The sequence below is a fragment of the Chlorocebus sabaeus genome, chromosome 23, assembly GCF_047675955.1.
Source record: "Chlorocebus sabaeus isolate Y175 chromosome 23, mChlSab1.0.hap1, whole genome shotgun sequence".
Lineage (NCBI taxonomy): Eukaryota > Metazoa > Chordata > Mammalia > Primates > Cercopithecidae > Chlorocebus > Chlorocebus sabaeus.
In genome coordinates this window covers 2973359-2990120 of record NC_132926.1, presented here as the reverse complement: position 1 = coordinate 2990120, position 16762 = coordinate 2973359, and the positions used below count along the sequence as shown (strand labels likewise).

The 16762-nt window shown below is 53.9% G+C and overlaps 1 protein-coding gene across 2 annotated transcripts in view; it reads right to left on the bottom strand.

Moving 5' to 3' along the window:
- ADAMTS2 (ADAM metallopeptidase with thrombospondin type 1 motif 2) overlaps window positions 1-16762 on the bottom strand; it is a 232081-nt gene that overhangs the window by 63381 nt on the left and 151938 nt on the right. For both annotated transcript variants that reach the window (XM_008015512.3, XM_037992670.2), the window contains one exon: window positions 8452-8535. In XM_008015512.3, the coding sequence (XP_008013703.3) occupies window positions 8452-8535 (84 nt within the window). The remainder of the gene's footprint in view (window positions 1-8451; window positions 8536-16762) is intronic.

The following is a 16762-nucleotide window of genomic DNA, read 5'->3' as shown; positions in this document are numbered from 1 at the left end:
ATGACCCTTGTCTTGTTCCTAAAACTTGGTCCACAGCTGGGATCACTACTTTGGAACAGAATTGTAGAAATGAATGTCTGGAGTCATAGAAATTAATGTTTGGGGGCAAACATCAAGAACATTTTAAAGGCCGAGCACGGTGGTTTGTGCCTGTAATCCCAGCACTTTGGGAGGCTGAGGCGGGTGGATCACCTGAGGTCACGAGTTTGAGACCACCCTGGTCAACCTGGTGAAACCCCATCTGTACTAAAAATACAAAAAATTAGCTGGGTGTGGTGGCAGGCACCTGTAATCCCAGCTACTTAGGAGGCTGAGGCAGGAGAATCGCTTGAACCCAGGCGGTGGAGGTTGCAGTGAGCTGCGATCGCACCACTGTACTCCAGCCTGGGCAACAGAGCAAGACTGCATTTCAAAAAAAAAAAAAAAAAGAACATTTTTAAGGGCAGTGATAAATAGCGCTACATTTCCTTGGAATATTTGTACTCATACCGAAAGAGTGCGCATGCTTCATTCACCCAGCCGTAAATCCGTCTTCATCCTGACAGAGTTGGTGCTTTATAAATGCTGTATTATTTATTTCTTTAACAGTAAAGTTAGATACTTTTCCATATGGGTTTTCTCTTAGCTACTTGGATTTTTTTCTTTGTTTCCTTCCGTTGCCAATTTTGTTTCCCTATGATTTAGAGGAAGTCTTTATAGATTAAGACATATTTGTCACATTGCAAATGTTTTTCCTGCTTGTCATTTGCCTTTTCATTGTGTTTTTTGACAAGTTTTGTATTACACTTATTCAAATATATCTATATTCCCCCTTACAATTCCTTCAATTGGATTTACGCTTAGAAAGTTCTTGACAACCAATATTTTCTTCTTGATTTGTGTGATTTAAATAGTTGAATGTTGTACTGGCTTCTATTTGGCATATGATAATTTAATTTCCTATTTATTAAATTTATGTTATATTTATTCATAACGCAATAAGCATCCTGTGTTTATCACATTAGGTTATTTGTAAGAGGGGTATTTTCAACTATTTTATTCAACTGAACTGTCTGTGAAAGTTTATGCAAATACGGCCCTATTTTAATTACCTTCACTTCACAAGATGTTTGGAGGAAGTCTCTTGCTTGTTTGGGCTCCACACCTGTCTCAGCCATTCTTGACCGTTCGTGCTCCCAGATGGCACTTCGAGTCACTTCCTAACACTTCCAGCTATGAGTCTGGGAAAGGTCAACCTCTCGATTACACCCAGCTTCCCATGAAGACAGCATTTATGTCTTCATTTATGATCACTTTCTTCCTATCATTAATCACATACAATTTCCTTCCAATGCGTCCTTCGTCTGTCTTGTCAGGACTATTCCAAGTATTGTACATTTTTGGTTACTACCATAATGGAAATTTTCTCTCCCTGTTTTCCCTACTACCAAGGCTTTTTTAAATTTTTTTTTTCGGTTCACACAGAAGCTATTGACTTTTTAAACAGTGGTCTTATATTTGGCCACGTCACCAAACTCCTCTCCCAACTCGACAGGTTGCCCCACGGATTCTTTAAGGTTTTCCCGATACCTGATGAACAGCAAACAATGAGATTTTGTCTCTGCTCTTTTCCAATATTAGCTTCATGTCACATAAAACTATGCAGGATTTTCAGAACCACAGTAACTAGTTTATGGGTCTTTTGTTGTTGTTGTTTCCAAGACTCTCTCCAGGGCAGTGCTCCCCGAAGCAGGTTCGGCAGGCTGTGGATTTGGCGAGGAAGAAGCTTCCGTGGAGAAAGTGTTCAGAGACCACCTGGACTGCTCTGGCTCTCGGGGGTGCACCGTGCACATGTCCACAGGAAAGTCTACGGGAAATTTCACCCCCAGGCATGCCCATCTGCCTTTGTTTTACCAGCATTTTCCAGACTTCTTTGACCTTGGGAATCCTCTATAGTCCTCTGTAACATCTACTCATATCCTAAGAATTCGCTGTGCAGAACACTTTTAGGGAAATGTGCTGCTTTTCCCACCTTTAAATACAATCTTGGTTGTCCTGTTGCCGTCTGTTACTAGTTTTCTGGGTTTTTTTTAAAAGGAGGAGTGCCCTGTGAGGGGCTATGGGGCCGTCACGCCCTTGCCCTGCCGAAGCCTTCAACACGGGAGCCCTGGGGCCTCTCTCCCAGGCACCCCCCCAGGCAGCACGCTCCTCATGCCTTTGCTTCTGCTACCCCCAGCTCCAGACCTCCGCAGGGCTCCAGACCCACACCCACCTCTTCTTGGCCTCCTTCGCTGGGATGGCACCAGGCACCTCTAACAACATCTCAGCTTCCCTCCTGTGCTCCCCAATCTCAGGGGTTGATACCATCATCTACCCCGCTGAGTGTCTCTCCACCTTCACCCACGTAGTGCCACATCCTCTCGAAGTGACCTCCTCTGTCCTCCTGTCTGTATCCCTGGACCCAGGCATGGTCCCAGTCCAGCTGCCATCATCCCCCATTTGATGGCAGTGACTGTCTCCTAAGTCACTGCTTCCACCTGCCACTTCTGCACACAGGAGCCAGCGATCTTTTTTTTTGTGTGTGAGACGGAGTCTCGCTCACTGCAAGCTCCCCTGCCCGGGTTCACGCCATTCTCCTGGCTCAGTCTCCCGAGTAGCTGGGACTACAGGCGCCCGCCACCACGCCCGGCTAATTTTTTTGTATTTTTAGTACAGACGGGGTTTCACCATGTTAGCCAGGGTGGTCTCGATCTCCTGACCTCGTGATCCTCCCGCCTCGGCCTCCCAAAGTGCTGGGATTACAGGTGTGAGCCACCACACCTGGCCAACGGGAGCCGGTGATATTCTCAGAAGTGCACATGGGATCGTGTCACTCTACTTAAAGCTGCCCTCATGGGCAAGCCAGACCCCTTGGCGGGCGACGCACATCTGCTCTGCTTCTTGCGATCTGCTCCTTCCGGCGTCTTTGGCATTGGGTCTGCTCTTCCTGTCCCTGTGCTCCTCCCTCTGGGTTCAGGTGCCCTCCCTCCCCTCCCAGCCTGTGAGCTCAGAGCATCTCTGTGCTGGTCTCTTCACTGGACCATCTTCAGGTCGGGGTGGAACGGTCACTTCCTCCCGTTGCTTTTCCTGACCTTGTAAGGAAAGATGCCTGCCCCGCATCTCCTCCATCCAGCCCTGAGCCCTGGTACAACTGTTTCCTTGTCTAGATCTCCCTTCTGGAAGCGGTCCCCCGAGGACAGGGACCCTGCCAGCGAATATTCCCAGCACAGCACTTCCCACACAGAAGCCCTTCACACAGTATTTGTTAGAGGATGAGTTTTGTCATTTGGGAACTGATGTGATGAACTGTATGAATAGATTTCCTGATATTAAACAATCTCCACATTCCTAGGATAAGCCCTAGTTGGTCACGGTGGAAGTTTCTCTTTATGCGTTATTCAATTAAACTCTTAATGCCTTGGCATTTTTACTTCTATTTTCAGAAGCGAGACAGGTCTGTACTTTGTCCTGACGGACTACCTCTGGCATCTGGGTGTAAGGGTCCCATTGACTACGAAAGATACATTGGGTAGATTTCAGAATACATGAGTTTACGAGGTATTGTATTAGTCTTGCTTGATAATGAGTATGCAAATGAGTATGAATGCACTGGCAAAACTTTGGAAAAGGTGAAGAACTTGAGTTCCCTCCATGGTTATGGGACTTATGATGTATTCTCCATTTTTTGGAGTCAGCTTTGAAATATTCACATCACCCCAGGAAATCCTCAGGTTCCCCAGGATCACCACGTCCCTGGCAAAGAGATCCTCAAATTCTCACCTTCAGAGTCTGACTCTCTTCTGCAAATGTCCTGACTGCGGTCACACACTCCCCTCCTACCTACCTGACTGCGGTCACACACTCCCCTCCTACCTACCTGACCGCGGTCACACACTCCTCCTACCTACCTGACCGCGGTCACACACTCCCCTCCTACCTACCTGACCGCGGTCACACACTCCTCCTACCTACCTGACTGCGGTCACACACTCCCCTCCTACCTACCTGACTGCGGTCACACACTCCCCTCCTACCTACCTGACCGCGGTCACACACTCCCCTCCTACCTACCTGACCGCGGTCACACACTCCTCCTACCTACCTGACTGCGGTCACACACTCCTCCTACCTACCTGACTGCGGTCACACACTCCCCTCCTACCTACCTGACCGCGGTCACACACTCCTCCTACCTACCTGACTGCGGTCACACACTCCTCCTACCTACCTGACTGCGGTCACACACTCCTCCTACCTACCTGACCGCGGTCACACACTCCCCTCCTACCTACCTGACCGCGGTCACACACTCCTCCTACCTACCTGACTGCGGTCACACACTCCTCCTACCTACCTGACTGCGGTCACACACTCCCCTCCTACCTACCTGACTGCGGTCACACACTCCCCTCCTACCTACCTGACCGCGGTCACACACTCCTCCTACCTACCTGACTGCGGTCACACACTCCTCCTACCTACCTGACTGCGGTCACACACTCCTCCTACCTACCTGACTGCGGTCACACACTCCCCTCCTACCTACCTGACTGCGGTCACACACTCCTCCTACCTACCTGACTGTGGTCACACACCCCTCCTACCTACCTGACTGTGGTCACACTCCCCTCCTACCTACCTGACCGCGGTCACACACTCCTTCTACCTACCTGACCGCGGTCACACACTCCCCTCCTACCTACCTGACTGCGGTCACACACTCCTCCTACCTACCTGACTGCGGTCACACACTCCTTCTACCTACCTGACTGCGGTCACACACTCCTCCTACCTACTTGAGGCAGTTAAAGAAAAAAAAGGAAAGAAAAAGAGAAGGCTTGGTGCCGGGACAATGTAGCATAGAGCCTGCTAAGGAATAGTTAATAAAGGAGGCTTTATTTCATGAAGTACTCAAGACTGGGAAGGAGCAGACACTTTGGAGGCCAACTAAGACCCAAAGCTTTGCCAGCACTGGTACGCGATTAACCCTAGCCAATTACAAAAGTTTTCTTTTTAAACAATATAGGAGCAACCCGCGGGGGAAATGCAAACTGCCACCTGGAACCCAGACCAATCAACGGGATAATCTTTTCTCCCCTTTCTAGCCCCAGGACCAGGAGTTTCCCATTTCTGGAAACTTCCAAAAGAGGATATAACTCTGTCCATCTCTCATGCCAAAGACTTAAAAATTCCTAAAACACCAGAGGATCCTGGCCAGGAAGGGACAGGCGGGAAGGCCGAACAGAGAACTCCACTGGAGGCAGGCAGAGAGCCACATGAGATAGTCCAAAGACCCCCCCCCCCGTGAAAGGAGAGCTGGAACCAGATTGCTGGGCTGGGGCCCACCCCCAGGCTCTGCATCTGTGTGGTCCAAAGCCCACTGCCACAAACCTGGGATAGAGGGCTCAGCAAGCCTGTCTCTGCGCTCCCAGCCAGCATTCACTGGCAGAGGAGGCTCTGCATATCCCTCCTCCACTGACCACCCCTGGGCCTCCAAAGCGGCCGGCTGCAGAGAGCCTCCCAACAGCTTCCCACCGGGCAGATGGCCCCGAATGCTTTCCTTTCTGCCAGAAGAAACATCTTGTTGTAGTCACGTTACGTGTACTCTTTCTGATCTTTCAGTTTGTGCCTTCTCTCTTTTTTTCTAGATTAAATAGGCCAGAGGGTTGCTTTTTCCAAAGCTCTCTTATTCCTTGATTCTTTGTGCTTCTTCTGTTTTCCAATTTATCTGTTTCTGCTTTTTCTGAATTATTTCCTTATGTTTGCTTTCCTTAGGTTTTTGGTTTTGCTGCTGTTGAAATTCATTCAAATGTATTGAGTTGAAGGCAGGGCTAATGTGTGTCAAACACATCACCCAAGGAAGAAGCTTTTGGAAAATATCTGTGAATTTGCCTCTGAATACAGCTTTAACCCATTCCATAAGATTTGACAGTAGTGCTCTTGTTTTTATTAGTGTTCCAAATATTCTGTAACTGCAATCCTAATATTCTCTTGCCTTGCTCTGTTGCCCAGGCTGGAGTGCAGTGGCGTGATCTCAGCTCACTGCAACCTCTGCCTCCCGGGTTCAAGCAATTCGCCCACCTCAGTCTCCCAAGTAACTGGGACTACAGGCACATGCCACCACACCCAGCTAATTTTTGTATTGTTTTGGTAGAGACAGAGTTTTACCACGTTGGCCAGGCTGGTCTTGAACTCCTGACCTCAAGTGATCTACCCACCTTGGCCTCCCAAAGTACTAGGATTACAGGTGTGAGTGACTGTGCCCAGCCCCTAGCAGGTTTTTTTTTTTTTTTTTTTTTTTTAAGTTTTCAAATGAATTTTATTTTTTTAGGTTTATAAATTCTGCTGCTCCCACCCCTAGTTTTAGGCATTTCATCAGAGAACATGAACGAAGTCATTTTTGCTGTATAAAATTCACATTTTCTTTATGACCCAAAACACTTCTATAATTTTTAAGTGTTCTATGATTCCTCAGAAAGAAGGTACATCTTTTTTTCTGTAGGGCAAGGGAAACAGTGATATAACCACTAATTTAACTTTACTCATTGTGTCATTCAAAAATTCTATGCCTTATTAGCATCTAATCTGTGAAAGGCTTTGAAAAGGGTATTAGAGACTCTCATAGTTAGGTTTTTGCCAATTTCCCCTTTGTTCCAAGGATCTGCTTTGGGATGTTTTGTGTTCTCTTGGGGTGCATGAAGGCCTGTAACTGGCATCCACCCTGTGGGTGCCTTCGGTCACTGTGCAATGAGGTGCTTGGTGGGTGTAGGGAAGTGGCCCCAAATCTACTTAGTATTCCTGGGATCCCTTCTGCCACTGGAGCCCTTCGTCATCATTTTTACGTCGTGTGCCTTGTAAGTTGCATGCAGTTATTTTTTGAGACTGAGATTAGAGTTCAAGGTTTATATAATTATCTGATATGTTTGATCCTATTATGATTTGACTTTCTATGCACAGTCAGACCGCAGGCTTGAATTCAGCTGTCTGAGTGAGAAGCCTGACTCCTCAGGTGCTGGATGGTCCTGGCCACTGACCTGGGCATGCCACTAAGTCACATTAAGCCTCGGTGTTCTTATCTGTGAAATGGGCAGAGTCACAGCATGCACCCCGCCATCTGCCCTGTAGATTAAGGGCATTCATCCGTACAAAGTGCTTCCCACACGGCTGGTACAGGCACTTTGCAGTCCACACTGGCTGCACCGTGGGGCCCCTCTCTTCCTCTATCTCTGTCTGCACAGCATCCTGTGTTTCCATCCCAGGTCACTGTCCCTGGCGGCTACACACCCATGCCCACTGCCAGGAAAGGGTGTCCCAGGTTTGGCTGCAAAAGGAAATGGGACGGGCAAGAGGGCCCAGCGGGGACAGCAGCTGAGGCCAGAGGAGAGGAGGCCACAAATTTTTTTTTTTTTTTTTTTTTTTTTTTTTGAGACGGAGTCTTGCTCTGTTGCCCGGGCTGGAGTGCAATGGCCGGATCTCAGCTCACTGCAACCTCTGCCTCCTGGGTTTACGCCATTCTCCTGCCTCAGCCTCCTAAGTGACTGGGACTACAGGCGCCCGCCACCACGCCCGGCTAATTTTTTTGTATTTTTTAGTAGAGACAGGGTTTCACCGTGTTAGCCAGGTTGGTCTCGATCTCCTGACCTCGTGATCCGCCCGTCTCGGCCTCCCAAAGTGCTGGGATTACAGGCTTGAGCCACCGCGCCCGGCCTGAGGCCACAGATTTGATACAGGGACAGGAGTCCACGGGAGGGTCGTGTAAACCACGTGTTTCTGAAGCTTTGACATCCGAGCCTTGCTGACTCTGGAAGGACGGCCCCCGCCACCAGTGGTAAGCAATGCTTAGAGACAGGAAACAACTCATCCACGGGCACGTTTTTCAGATACAAACCAACCAATCCAATGCCCACGTCCCCAGCCACCTCCTTTGTCAGACTTCGCACTCTGAGCCACTGGCCACCTGCCCTCATTACCCAGGGCCAGGTGCCAGAAAACTCAGGACCGCTCCACTCCCCAGAGCCCTACTGGAATTATTCAAACTGAAGCCAGCTCACCCTGTCTCCGCTGGTCCTTCCTGCCGAAACAACACGGACTCAGGCCGCTGTTTACCCAACTCCCTCTGCCTCCTGACCAACCCTGGTGCCTCCCTGTGAGACCCCGCGGCCTGGTATGTCTCTTCCTCCAGGGATCTGGGAGTAACAGACTCTTTTCAGTGAACGATAGTAAAGGCCACAGTTTAAAACTAGGGGTGAAAGGGAGTAGGTATCTAGGGGCGGCTCATGAGTGTCCTGTCTCTTAAAGGAACCTCAGGGGAGGCAGGGAGAGGCAGGGTGGTTCTGGCAAATGCAAACGCTCTCCCAGGAGGCCCATGCCTCCCTCCCGGGCCCCTCACTCTGCGTGGGTGGAGGCAGGCCCGGCTGGCCACAGTGCACTCACCTTCCCATAGCTTAGGAGGATGATCCGCACCAGGACCACATTGATGTGGGCACCCAAGGACTCGTCATGGTAGATTTCATTGACCTGAAAGAAACAGGGAGGCGTCAGCGGGAACCACAGGTCCTAGGACCGGCTCTGGCTCTGCCAACGGGATGACCCCCCAACCGGCTCCCAGGCCTGGGACCCCCACCCGCTCCTTCCTCTTCCCATGCTTTCCAGCCAGGCATCACTGTCATCTGGGAGCCACCTTGTGACCCTTCCCTCATTGCCCCCTACCCCCTGCCCCTCCAGGCTGCCACCACCGCCTGCTGGGATCACTGCAGCCCTTTCCTGAGCAACCCCACCCACCAGCCCAGGGATTCCTCGCCTGGGGCCTGAACATGGAACGTGGGCAGGGAAAGCAGCCCTACACTTGCTGTGGCTTCCAACTAAAACACGACCTTCCCTTCAACAGTGAATGTGGGCAATGGGCCCCCGGGGCACAGGCAGGGCTGGGACTGGCCCTGGAAGAAGTTACTCCCCTGGGGCACAGGCGGGGCTGGGACTGGCCCTGGAAGAAGTCACTGCCCCGGGGCACAGGCGGGGCTGGGACTGGCACTCCAAGCTGTTGCTGGTGGGTGTGGGGGTTACCTACGAGCATCCCTGCTTGGAAATGGGGGTGGTTCTAGGCCCACCACCAGGTATAATGTTTTAACATGTTAATTAAAAGCTCATTATTGCATCCCCAATGTGCTCTCCCTGTTCTGTTTTGATGGCGGGAGCTCCTGTAATTGCCATCCTCTGTACTTATCACAGTGGTTTTTTTTCTTTTTCTGAGATGGAGTCTCGCTCTGTCGCCCAGGCTGGAGTGCAGTGGCACAATCTCGGCTCACTGCAAGCTCCACCTCCCGGGTTCACGCCATTTTCCTGCCTCCGCCTCCCAAGTAGCTGGGACTACAGGTGCCGCCACCACGCCTGGCTAATTTTTTGTATTTTTAGTAGAGACGGGGTTTCACCGTGTTAGCCAGGATGGTCTCGATCTCCTGACCTCGTGATCCGCCTGCCTTGGCCTCCCAAAGTGCTGGGATTACAGGCATGAGTCACCGCGCCCGGCCCACAGTGGTATTCTTACATGTGTTTCATTCTTCCCATTTAAAACCATTATTCTGAGCAGGAGACAATGGGCTTCAGCAGATGTCAAAGGGATCCATGGCACGAAAACAGGGGGTGAGCTCCCCTTCCGCAGAACACAGCCAGCAAGACCCTCCAGAAACACAGGTCATGTTACCCCAGGCTCGAGGCTGTTAAGGGCTTCCTTGGCACTGAGCCCCCACCCTCCAGCTTCCCACCACACACACCCAGGACCCTCCCTAGCACAGCCCCCTCCCTGTCACCTCCTTTGTTGGTTGACCAAAGCCTACTCCTCCTGGAGGCCAGCTCAGCAGTCACTTCCCCCCGGAAGGCCCCCCGCAGGCCTGATCCGCTCCTCATCAAGCACAAGGTATATTATTCCCGGAGCCCTCTGTGTGCCCTCGTGGGCTGGGCAGCCGCCTGCATCCTCCCTGCTTGCACGCCCAGGGCCAGGCTGAGCAGCGTCTGGCAGGTACTCAGGGATACCCGCTGACAGGCTCAAGACATTGGCACCATCAGGAAGTGGAGAAGCAGGAACTGGCCATGCACCCCTCCCCACATGCAGACCGAGCCCAGGGGCTGCTGACGGGCTCCAGACATGGCCAAGACATGCTTCCTGGAGCCTGCTGCCACGTCAGGCCAGCACACACTCCCTGCACTCCAATCTGTAGAGCCTCCATCTGAGCAACAGTCATTGCTACCTCGAAACAGTGGGGAGGCACCTCAGAAAACCTGAGGGTTAACAAGGAGAATCACATATGATGGATGGGTGGACAGGCACACAGGGCATGCAAGACAAGGATCCCAGGGCCCGCTGGCATTGGTGCTGGGAACAAAGATGGCACCAATCGTGGGGCAGGGTTCGTGAGCATGCAGGCCCCTGCTAAGGGGACCACCCAGCCCCAACGCAGCTCCTCCCAGCAACTGCTGCCCAGCAAATCTACGTCTGATTGTCAACGGGCTCCCACAAGTCTCCCTCCTCTTTCCTATAGGCAAGGGACGACTCATCAGACCCACAGGAGCTCCGGGCCGTGGGTGTCTGGGGAGGGTGGGTCGGCAACCCCTGTGGGCGCTGAGGGTTATCCTCTAGACCCCCAGGGACCCATCTCGCCCCTGCGGCTGACGAGGTGGAGCTCTGAGGAGGGCACCCAGGTCCCCAGGAAGCCTTGCCATGTGGTCGTTGCCCTCCATTTCCTCTGTAAAATGAGGATCGCTGCCCCCTATCACAAAGCTGCTGTGGGGATGAAATCTCCAATGGAATGGTGCTTGTGCAAACAATGAAACGGTTTCTTCTTCACTGCTGGTAAACCATCGTGCCCTGCAGCGCCCTGCGAGGTGCTGGGGGTAGGGTATGCACCCCTGAACCACAGGAGTCCTTGCCCAGCTTTGAGGGTCAGACTAGATTTTTTAGTCCACGCTGGCATAGTAGCCTTAAAAGTCAGTTTTTCTTAAGAAAGAAGGAGTTTCTTTAATTGTCCACAGTATGGCTTTCTCTATCACGACAGAGCCTGGCCAGCTTGGCTCATGGAGTCTGACTGTAGAAATGAAGACCTTGACGGAGGGAAGGTCCCACTGCAGCTGACGGGAGCAGAACAGAGGAGGGGAGAGGGGAGGGGAGGGGAGGGGAGGGGAGGGGAGAAGAGAAAGGCCAGGGATGAGGGGCCAGGCTTCTCCTCATCCCCAACCCCAACCTCACAGGTCATACAGAACAGTCCTGACATCTAAGAAGGAAGGAAAAGTGAGAGAGCTTGATCCTGGCTGCTGCCTGGGACCTGAGAGGGGACAGGTTCCTAGCGGTAGGAGTGGCTTCCAGGGCCCGAGTGGAGGCCCAGCCTGCTCAGGCCTGAGAGGGCGGCCCAGCTCCCAGCTGTGCGTGGCAGATGCCAGGGTCCCCTGCACCCCAGGGACACATAGGCAAGACAGCTGGGGACTGGCTTGCGGTTTACCTGGCTCTAGGGGGCACCGCCAGGCTTCAGAGCAAGCCCAGAGGACACTGGCCTACAAGAGAGGGAGGCAGACCTACTTGCAAGGCTGCTGCAGAGAGGACACGCCCCTACTGCCCCCACCAGTCCTCTGCCTGCAAATCGGGCTTTTGGGAGGTAATTAGGGGTAGACGAGTTCGTGGGGGTGGGACCCTCATGATAGGGCTAGTGTCCTATAGGAACAGACACCAGAGAGCCTGCGTCCTCCCTCTCTGCCATGGGAGGACCCAGCAAGAAGGTGGCTGTCTGCAAACCAGGAAGAGGGTCCTCACTGGGGAATGACCCAGCTGGCAACACGATCTTGAAATTCTTAGTCCCCAGAACTGTGGGAAATGATTTCCTGTGATGCAAGCCCCTGGGTCTATGGCACTTTGTTATACCAGCCCAAGCGGAATGAGACAAAGGCTTTATGGGGAAGAGACAGAGCCACCTCCCGCAGGCCAGACTATAGCCTTCCTTCCATTCTGGGGCTGAGTGCCTGAGATGAGGGCAGTACCAGATATAGGAACGAAAGCAAGCCCTGGCCAGCTGCAGTGGCTCACGCTTGCAATCCCAGCACTTTGTGAGGCCGAAGCAGGTGGATCACCTGAGGTCAGAAGTTCAAGACCAGCCTGGCCAACATGGTGAAACCCTGTCTCTACTAAAAATACAAAATTAGCCAGGCATGGTGGCGGGTGCTTGTAATCCCAGCTGCTCGGGAGGCTGAGACAGAGGAATCACTTGAATCCAGGAGGTGGAAGTTGCAGTGAGCTGAGACTGTGCCACTGCACTCCAGCCTGAGCGACAGAGCGAGACTGTCTCAAAAAAAAAAAAAAAAAAAAAAAGAAGAAGAAGAAGAAGAATGAAAGAAAGTTGCATTTTCCCCCATGTTTGAGCCTAAGTGTGTAAATGCCGACCTCACTATCCACACAGACCCTCAGCACAGCCACGGGTCCCTCACAGGTTCTCAATGGGATTTCTCAAACTGAACTGACCCTGGCCTCTCGTGAAGCCCACCACACCCTGGGACCCAGAATGGCCTGGGTGAGCCTGGCCTGGTCTCTCCTTCCCCACTGGCCTGAGGCTGGCACCCGGCAGACCCAGCAGAGCCACTGCGTCACCATGAATTGTGGCTCTGAGTGGATCAGAACCAGTACAGAGCCAGCCCTCCTGCCAGGAGGCGGAGAGGGACACTCAGATGCCACAAGACCGGCTCCAGGATCACGGGCCTTGAGGGAAAGGCAGGGAACCAGAGGACGTATTAGTGGGAATCTGCCCACTGGGGCCTGGGTCCCCCTAAGGATGTGGCATGTCATGAGACCTGAGAAACAAAACAGGTTAGCTCAGCAAAGCAGGCTGGCGCTCCTGGCAGAGGAGGCAGCCCATGCAAACCTCCCAGGGTTGGAAGCAGCGAGGCACCTTCCAAGCACGGAGGGGATGTGGAAGGGACGCTCCAGCAGAGGAGGTGGGAGGGGAGCACTGAGGCCAGACCACAAAGCCAGGAGGATTTTAAATCCACTGAGAGCAATGGGAGAACATGGAGGAAGGATGATGGCAGTGCATTTAAGAAGCTTACACCAGGTGCCTTATGGAAAGTAGATGGAAGGGGTCAAGATGTGGGAATGTGGGGTTCAGCTTTGGGGATGAGTGCAGAGAAGGGACAGATGTGAGGGATGATGTGGATTGGAATGGGGGTCATCGGCCCGCCTGAGCAGGTGGAGGCTGGGGCTCTGGGAAGGGCGTGCCGGCAGCTCCCACAGGGCGGAGGGAGGAGAGGCGGGGCTGGCCCTCTCCTGGCTCCTGGCCAGGCCCTGCCCCTCAGGACACAGGACCTTCCGCTCTCCTAGCACGGCCCCTGGGGCCGAAGGTGGCAGCTCTCATCTCAGGAAGGAATCTCGTGTCCTTCTGGAACATTGGGAAGATCTAATCCCGCTTCCTGATTGGGGACAGGAGGCGACCAACCATTCTAAAAGCCCTGCTGCCGGGCACCGAACTCCCTGGGACAGACCCTCAGGCTCACATTCTGCTTGGCGGTGGGGTCGAGGCAGCTGAGCCCGGGGTGTCAGGCTGCTAGGGGTGTCAGGCTGCTAGGGGTGTCAGGCTGCTAGGGGTGTCAGGCTGCTAGGCGTGGGGCCCTGGCTGGGGAGCCCCACTGTGGGGCTGTCTACCAGCAGCCAGCTCCCACCTCCTGCGCGGGGTGCCCTGGCGCTGGCCTCTGGAAGCCTCAGATGATTCGGAGATGAACTGGGGTCCCCTGGCTGCTGAGGAGCTGGAGAGGGCTTACCTTCAAATGCTCCCAGCAGGTAGCCAGGAGGAAGGAGGCCGGGCCGCAGCCAAGGCCCCCTCGTGAAGGCTCCCTCAGCCTGCCCTCCCTGGCAGCCTTCCACTGTGGTGTGCTCTCCCCGATCCTCTCCCCAGGAAGCCCCTGTCCTTCCTCTCTTCCACACAGAACAGCACACTGCGCCCCAGGCATCCCTCCTCTCTAGCAGGCAGGCAGGCCTGAGCGAAGCCATGGTGGGGCTCGCCATGGCCTCCTGGCTCCTCTGGGTGGCCGCTGGGCCTGGAATCCTGTTCCAGAGCCCTCACCTCGGCCCCTCCCAGGCCAGGCCTCAGCAGCCCCTCCCAGCAGCCAGGAACCCCATGGGGCACTGTGGCCCAGAGACCACTGACCGCCGGCCTGGGTGGTTCTCCTGCCCCTGTATGTGCTGTGGCAAAGTCCAGCCCACAGTGCGGGGCCAGGCTCCTTCTGCTGTCTGGCCTCTCAGTTCCCGTAGGTTAATAGGATACATCAGGAACAGACATGGCGGGCGGGCAGGCAGGGTCTGTGGGGCGTGAGATGCAGGGGCACTCCACAATGTCCTTGTCCTCCACAGGCCTGAGGAGTGAGCCCCGTCCTGCCCCCCTCTACCATCCCAGGGCTCTATGTGCTTTTCAGGGGGCTGCAAAATTGCCACCGTTTGCTGCGCAGCCCTGGCCCCTCACAGGTTCTCAGTGGGACTTCTCAAATGGAACCTGGGCACGGGAACCACTGCGAGGAATCAGTGCAATTCCCGACAAAACACTGGCGTCGTCAACAAGGACAGAGCTGCAACATTTCTGCACAGCAGAGGGTTGACTGATGTGGCAAAAAGAGCAACTGAAGACAGAAGGCGGCCTCCGAATGCCTGCCTCCCCCACATCCCCGGCCCCACCCACTTTCTCCTGGCCCCACCCACTTTCTCTCCCAGACAGGGGACAGATGGTAGGGCTCCCCAACAGCTCCCCTCATGTCCTCCCCACCGCCCCCGACACACACACCATTCTTCACCACGATCACCCCACGGAACAGATCTCACCTTCCCCTTCCGCTGTCTAAAACCCTCAATGGCTCCCCAGTGCCTTCAGAGGCAGGGCCCAGCCACTCTGCCTGCCATTCAGCGCCCTTTCCACGCTGGCCCTGGCTGGCTTCTCCATGCCCTACTTCAGATACTTCCCCACATGGCACCCTTGCTCCTGACAGCCCAACCAGCCTTCCCCGGAGCCGGCTGTCCTCTCCTGCTGCCTGTGCATTGGTTCAGACCTGGAATCCTCACTTCCCCTGACCAGCCCCTGAATTCTTTAGATATCTCAAGAGCATTTGAAAAAAAAAAGACTCATCCTAAAAAATATATTTAAAAGGAAGGAGGCAGTGACTGCCTTGCTTAAACCCTTCCTACCCAAGGCGTAAGACCACAGTTCCTGGCATGACCTCCAGGCCAGGAGGGTCTGGTTCTGCTGCATCTTCTCAGGCTGCCCTGGCCCTGCTCCCTGCGCTCCAGCGGCTAGCCTGGCTGCTCCTTGCACAGGGAGCCTGTCTCCACCTCAGGAACTTTGGACTTGCAGTGCAACTGCTCCCAGCAGTGTCTGGTCCACAGTAGGTGCTCAATAAACAGTTGTTAAATGAATGGAGTGAATCACTTCGAAGATACGGAATAACAAGAAATGGGCCAAATGTATGACCCAGCATAGGCCAGTGACCCCTGTCATGGGGAGGCCCCTACCTAATGCCTCGCCTGGCCTACCCCCAGCAGCCCTGGGGCCTTCCCCGCATCCACCCTCCCCAAGGCCAGTGTGTGCTGGGGGGAAGCAGCTCTGCTTTCCCAGGTTGCAGGGGGAGGGGAAGCCCAGGGACAATGTCCTTGAGTCCTGTCTGTGAAATTGATCCTGGAATCTTTAAACCTTGGGGGGAAATGTTCAAAGCCGCAGCCATCTTAGTGCGGAGAGAAGCCAAAGGCTCTCTTGTTTGGAGAAATACATTGTAATGTGCCTTTTGCTTATGCAAAGATGCAGCCAAGTTTCTGTTCTGGAATAGACAACGAGGAAGGAGCGGCTCTGCATGACAATGTAAAGGTTTGCCTCCGCTGGTGGCAGAGTTCCACCCGGGGACGGTGAGCCCTGGGAGGTGGCCTGAGGCTGCTGGGCCGAGGTGACTTTGTCCTCTGCCAAGGTGGGGGAGGGGTGCAGAAACAGGGGAACCGGTTTAGGTTCCCTACTAGGGGAGACTGCTGGCCCGCCAGCCACAGAGGAGACAGGCAGGGGCACTGGAACAGCGGCCACCCCAACCTTCAGGAAGGTTCCCATCTCCTTCGCTCGGCTGAGCTTTGGGCCACCGGAGGCAGCCTGTGACCCACCTGGCAAAACCATGGCCAGGAGCAAGCCAGAGGCCTGGGGGAGGGGGACCTGCTGCTCTATGACTTCTCTGGGACCCCCTGAAATAAGTGGGGAGAGGGCTGTTCTCTCTGTGGCCCCTTCGGAGGCCAGGCTTGGACCACCAAGGTGGAGGCAGAGAAGAGAGTGCAGCCAGAAGTCAGGGAGAGAGGTCTGCTGGCCTCAGGGAGGAACTGTTTCATCTGTGTGCATTGCATATGGTGCCTAAACGGGGCTGCCAGAGCCTGGGCTTATCATGAGAATAAATGTTCCCACGGCATAGCTTCTTCACCCCCTGGCTTCTCAGCAAATGCTTCAGAGGCAATGCGAGAAGAAACATGACTCTTACTCAAAATATCAAACTATCATGGAATGGAAATGGCCAGGATCAGAATTACTGGGGTCAGATCATACACCAAAAAGCCAGGCGGTCAGAGCCCCCTCCTTCAACATCCAGTGCGAGAACACTCTGCCCAAGGCCACCCCCTCACTCCTCAGGCGCCGTCTCCTGTGCCCGTCTACACTCTGCTCATACCTCTGCAGGTGCCTCAGGGTGGGGACGGGGCTCCTCCACC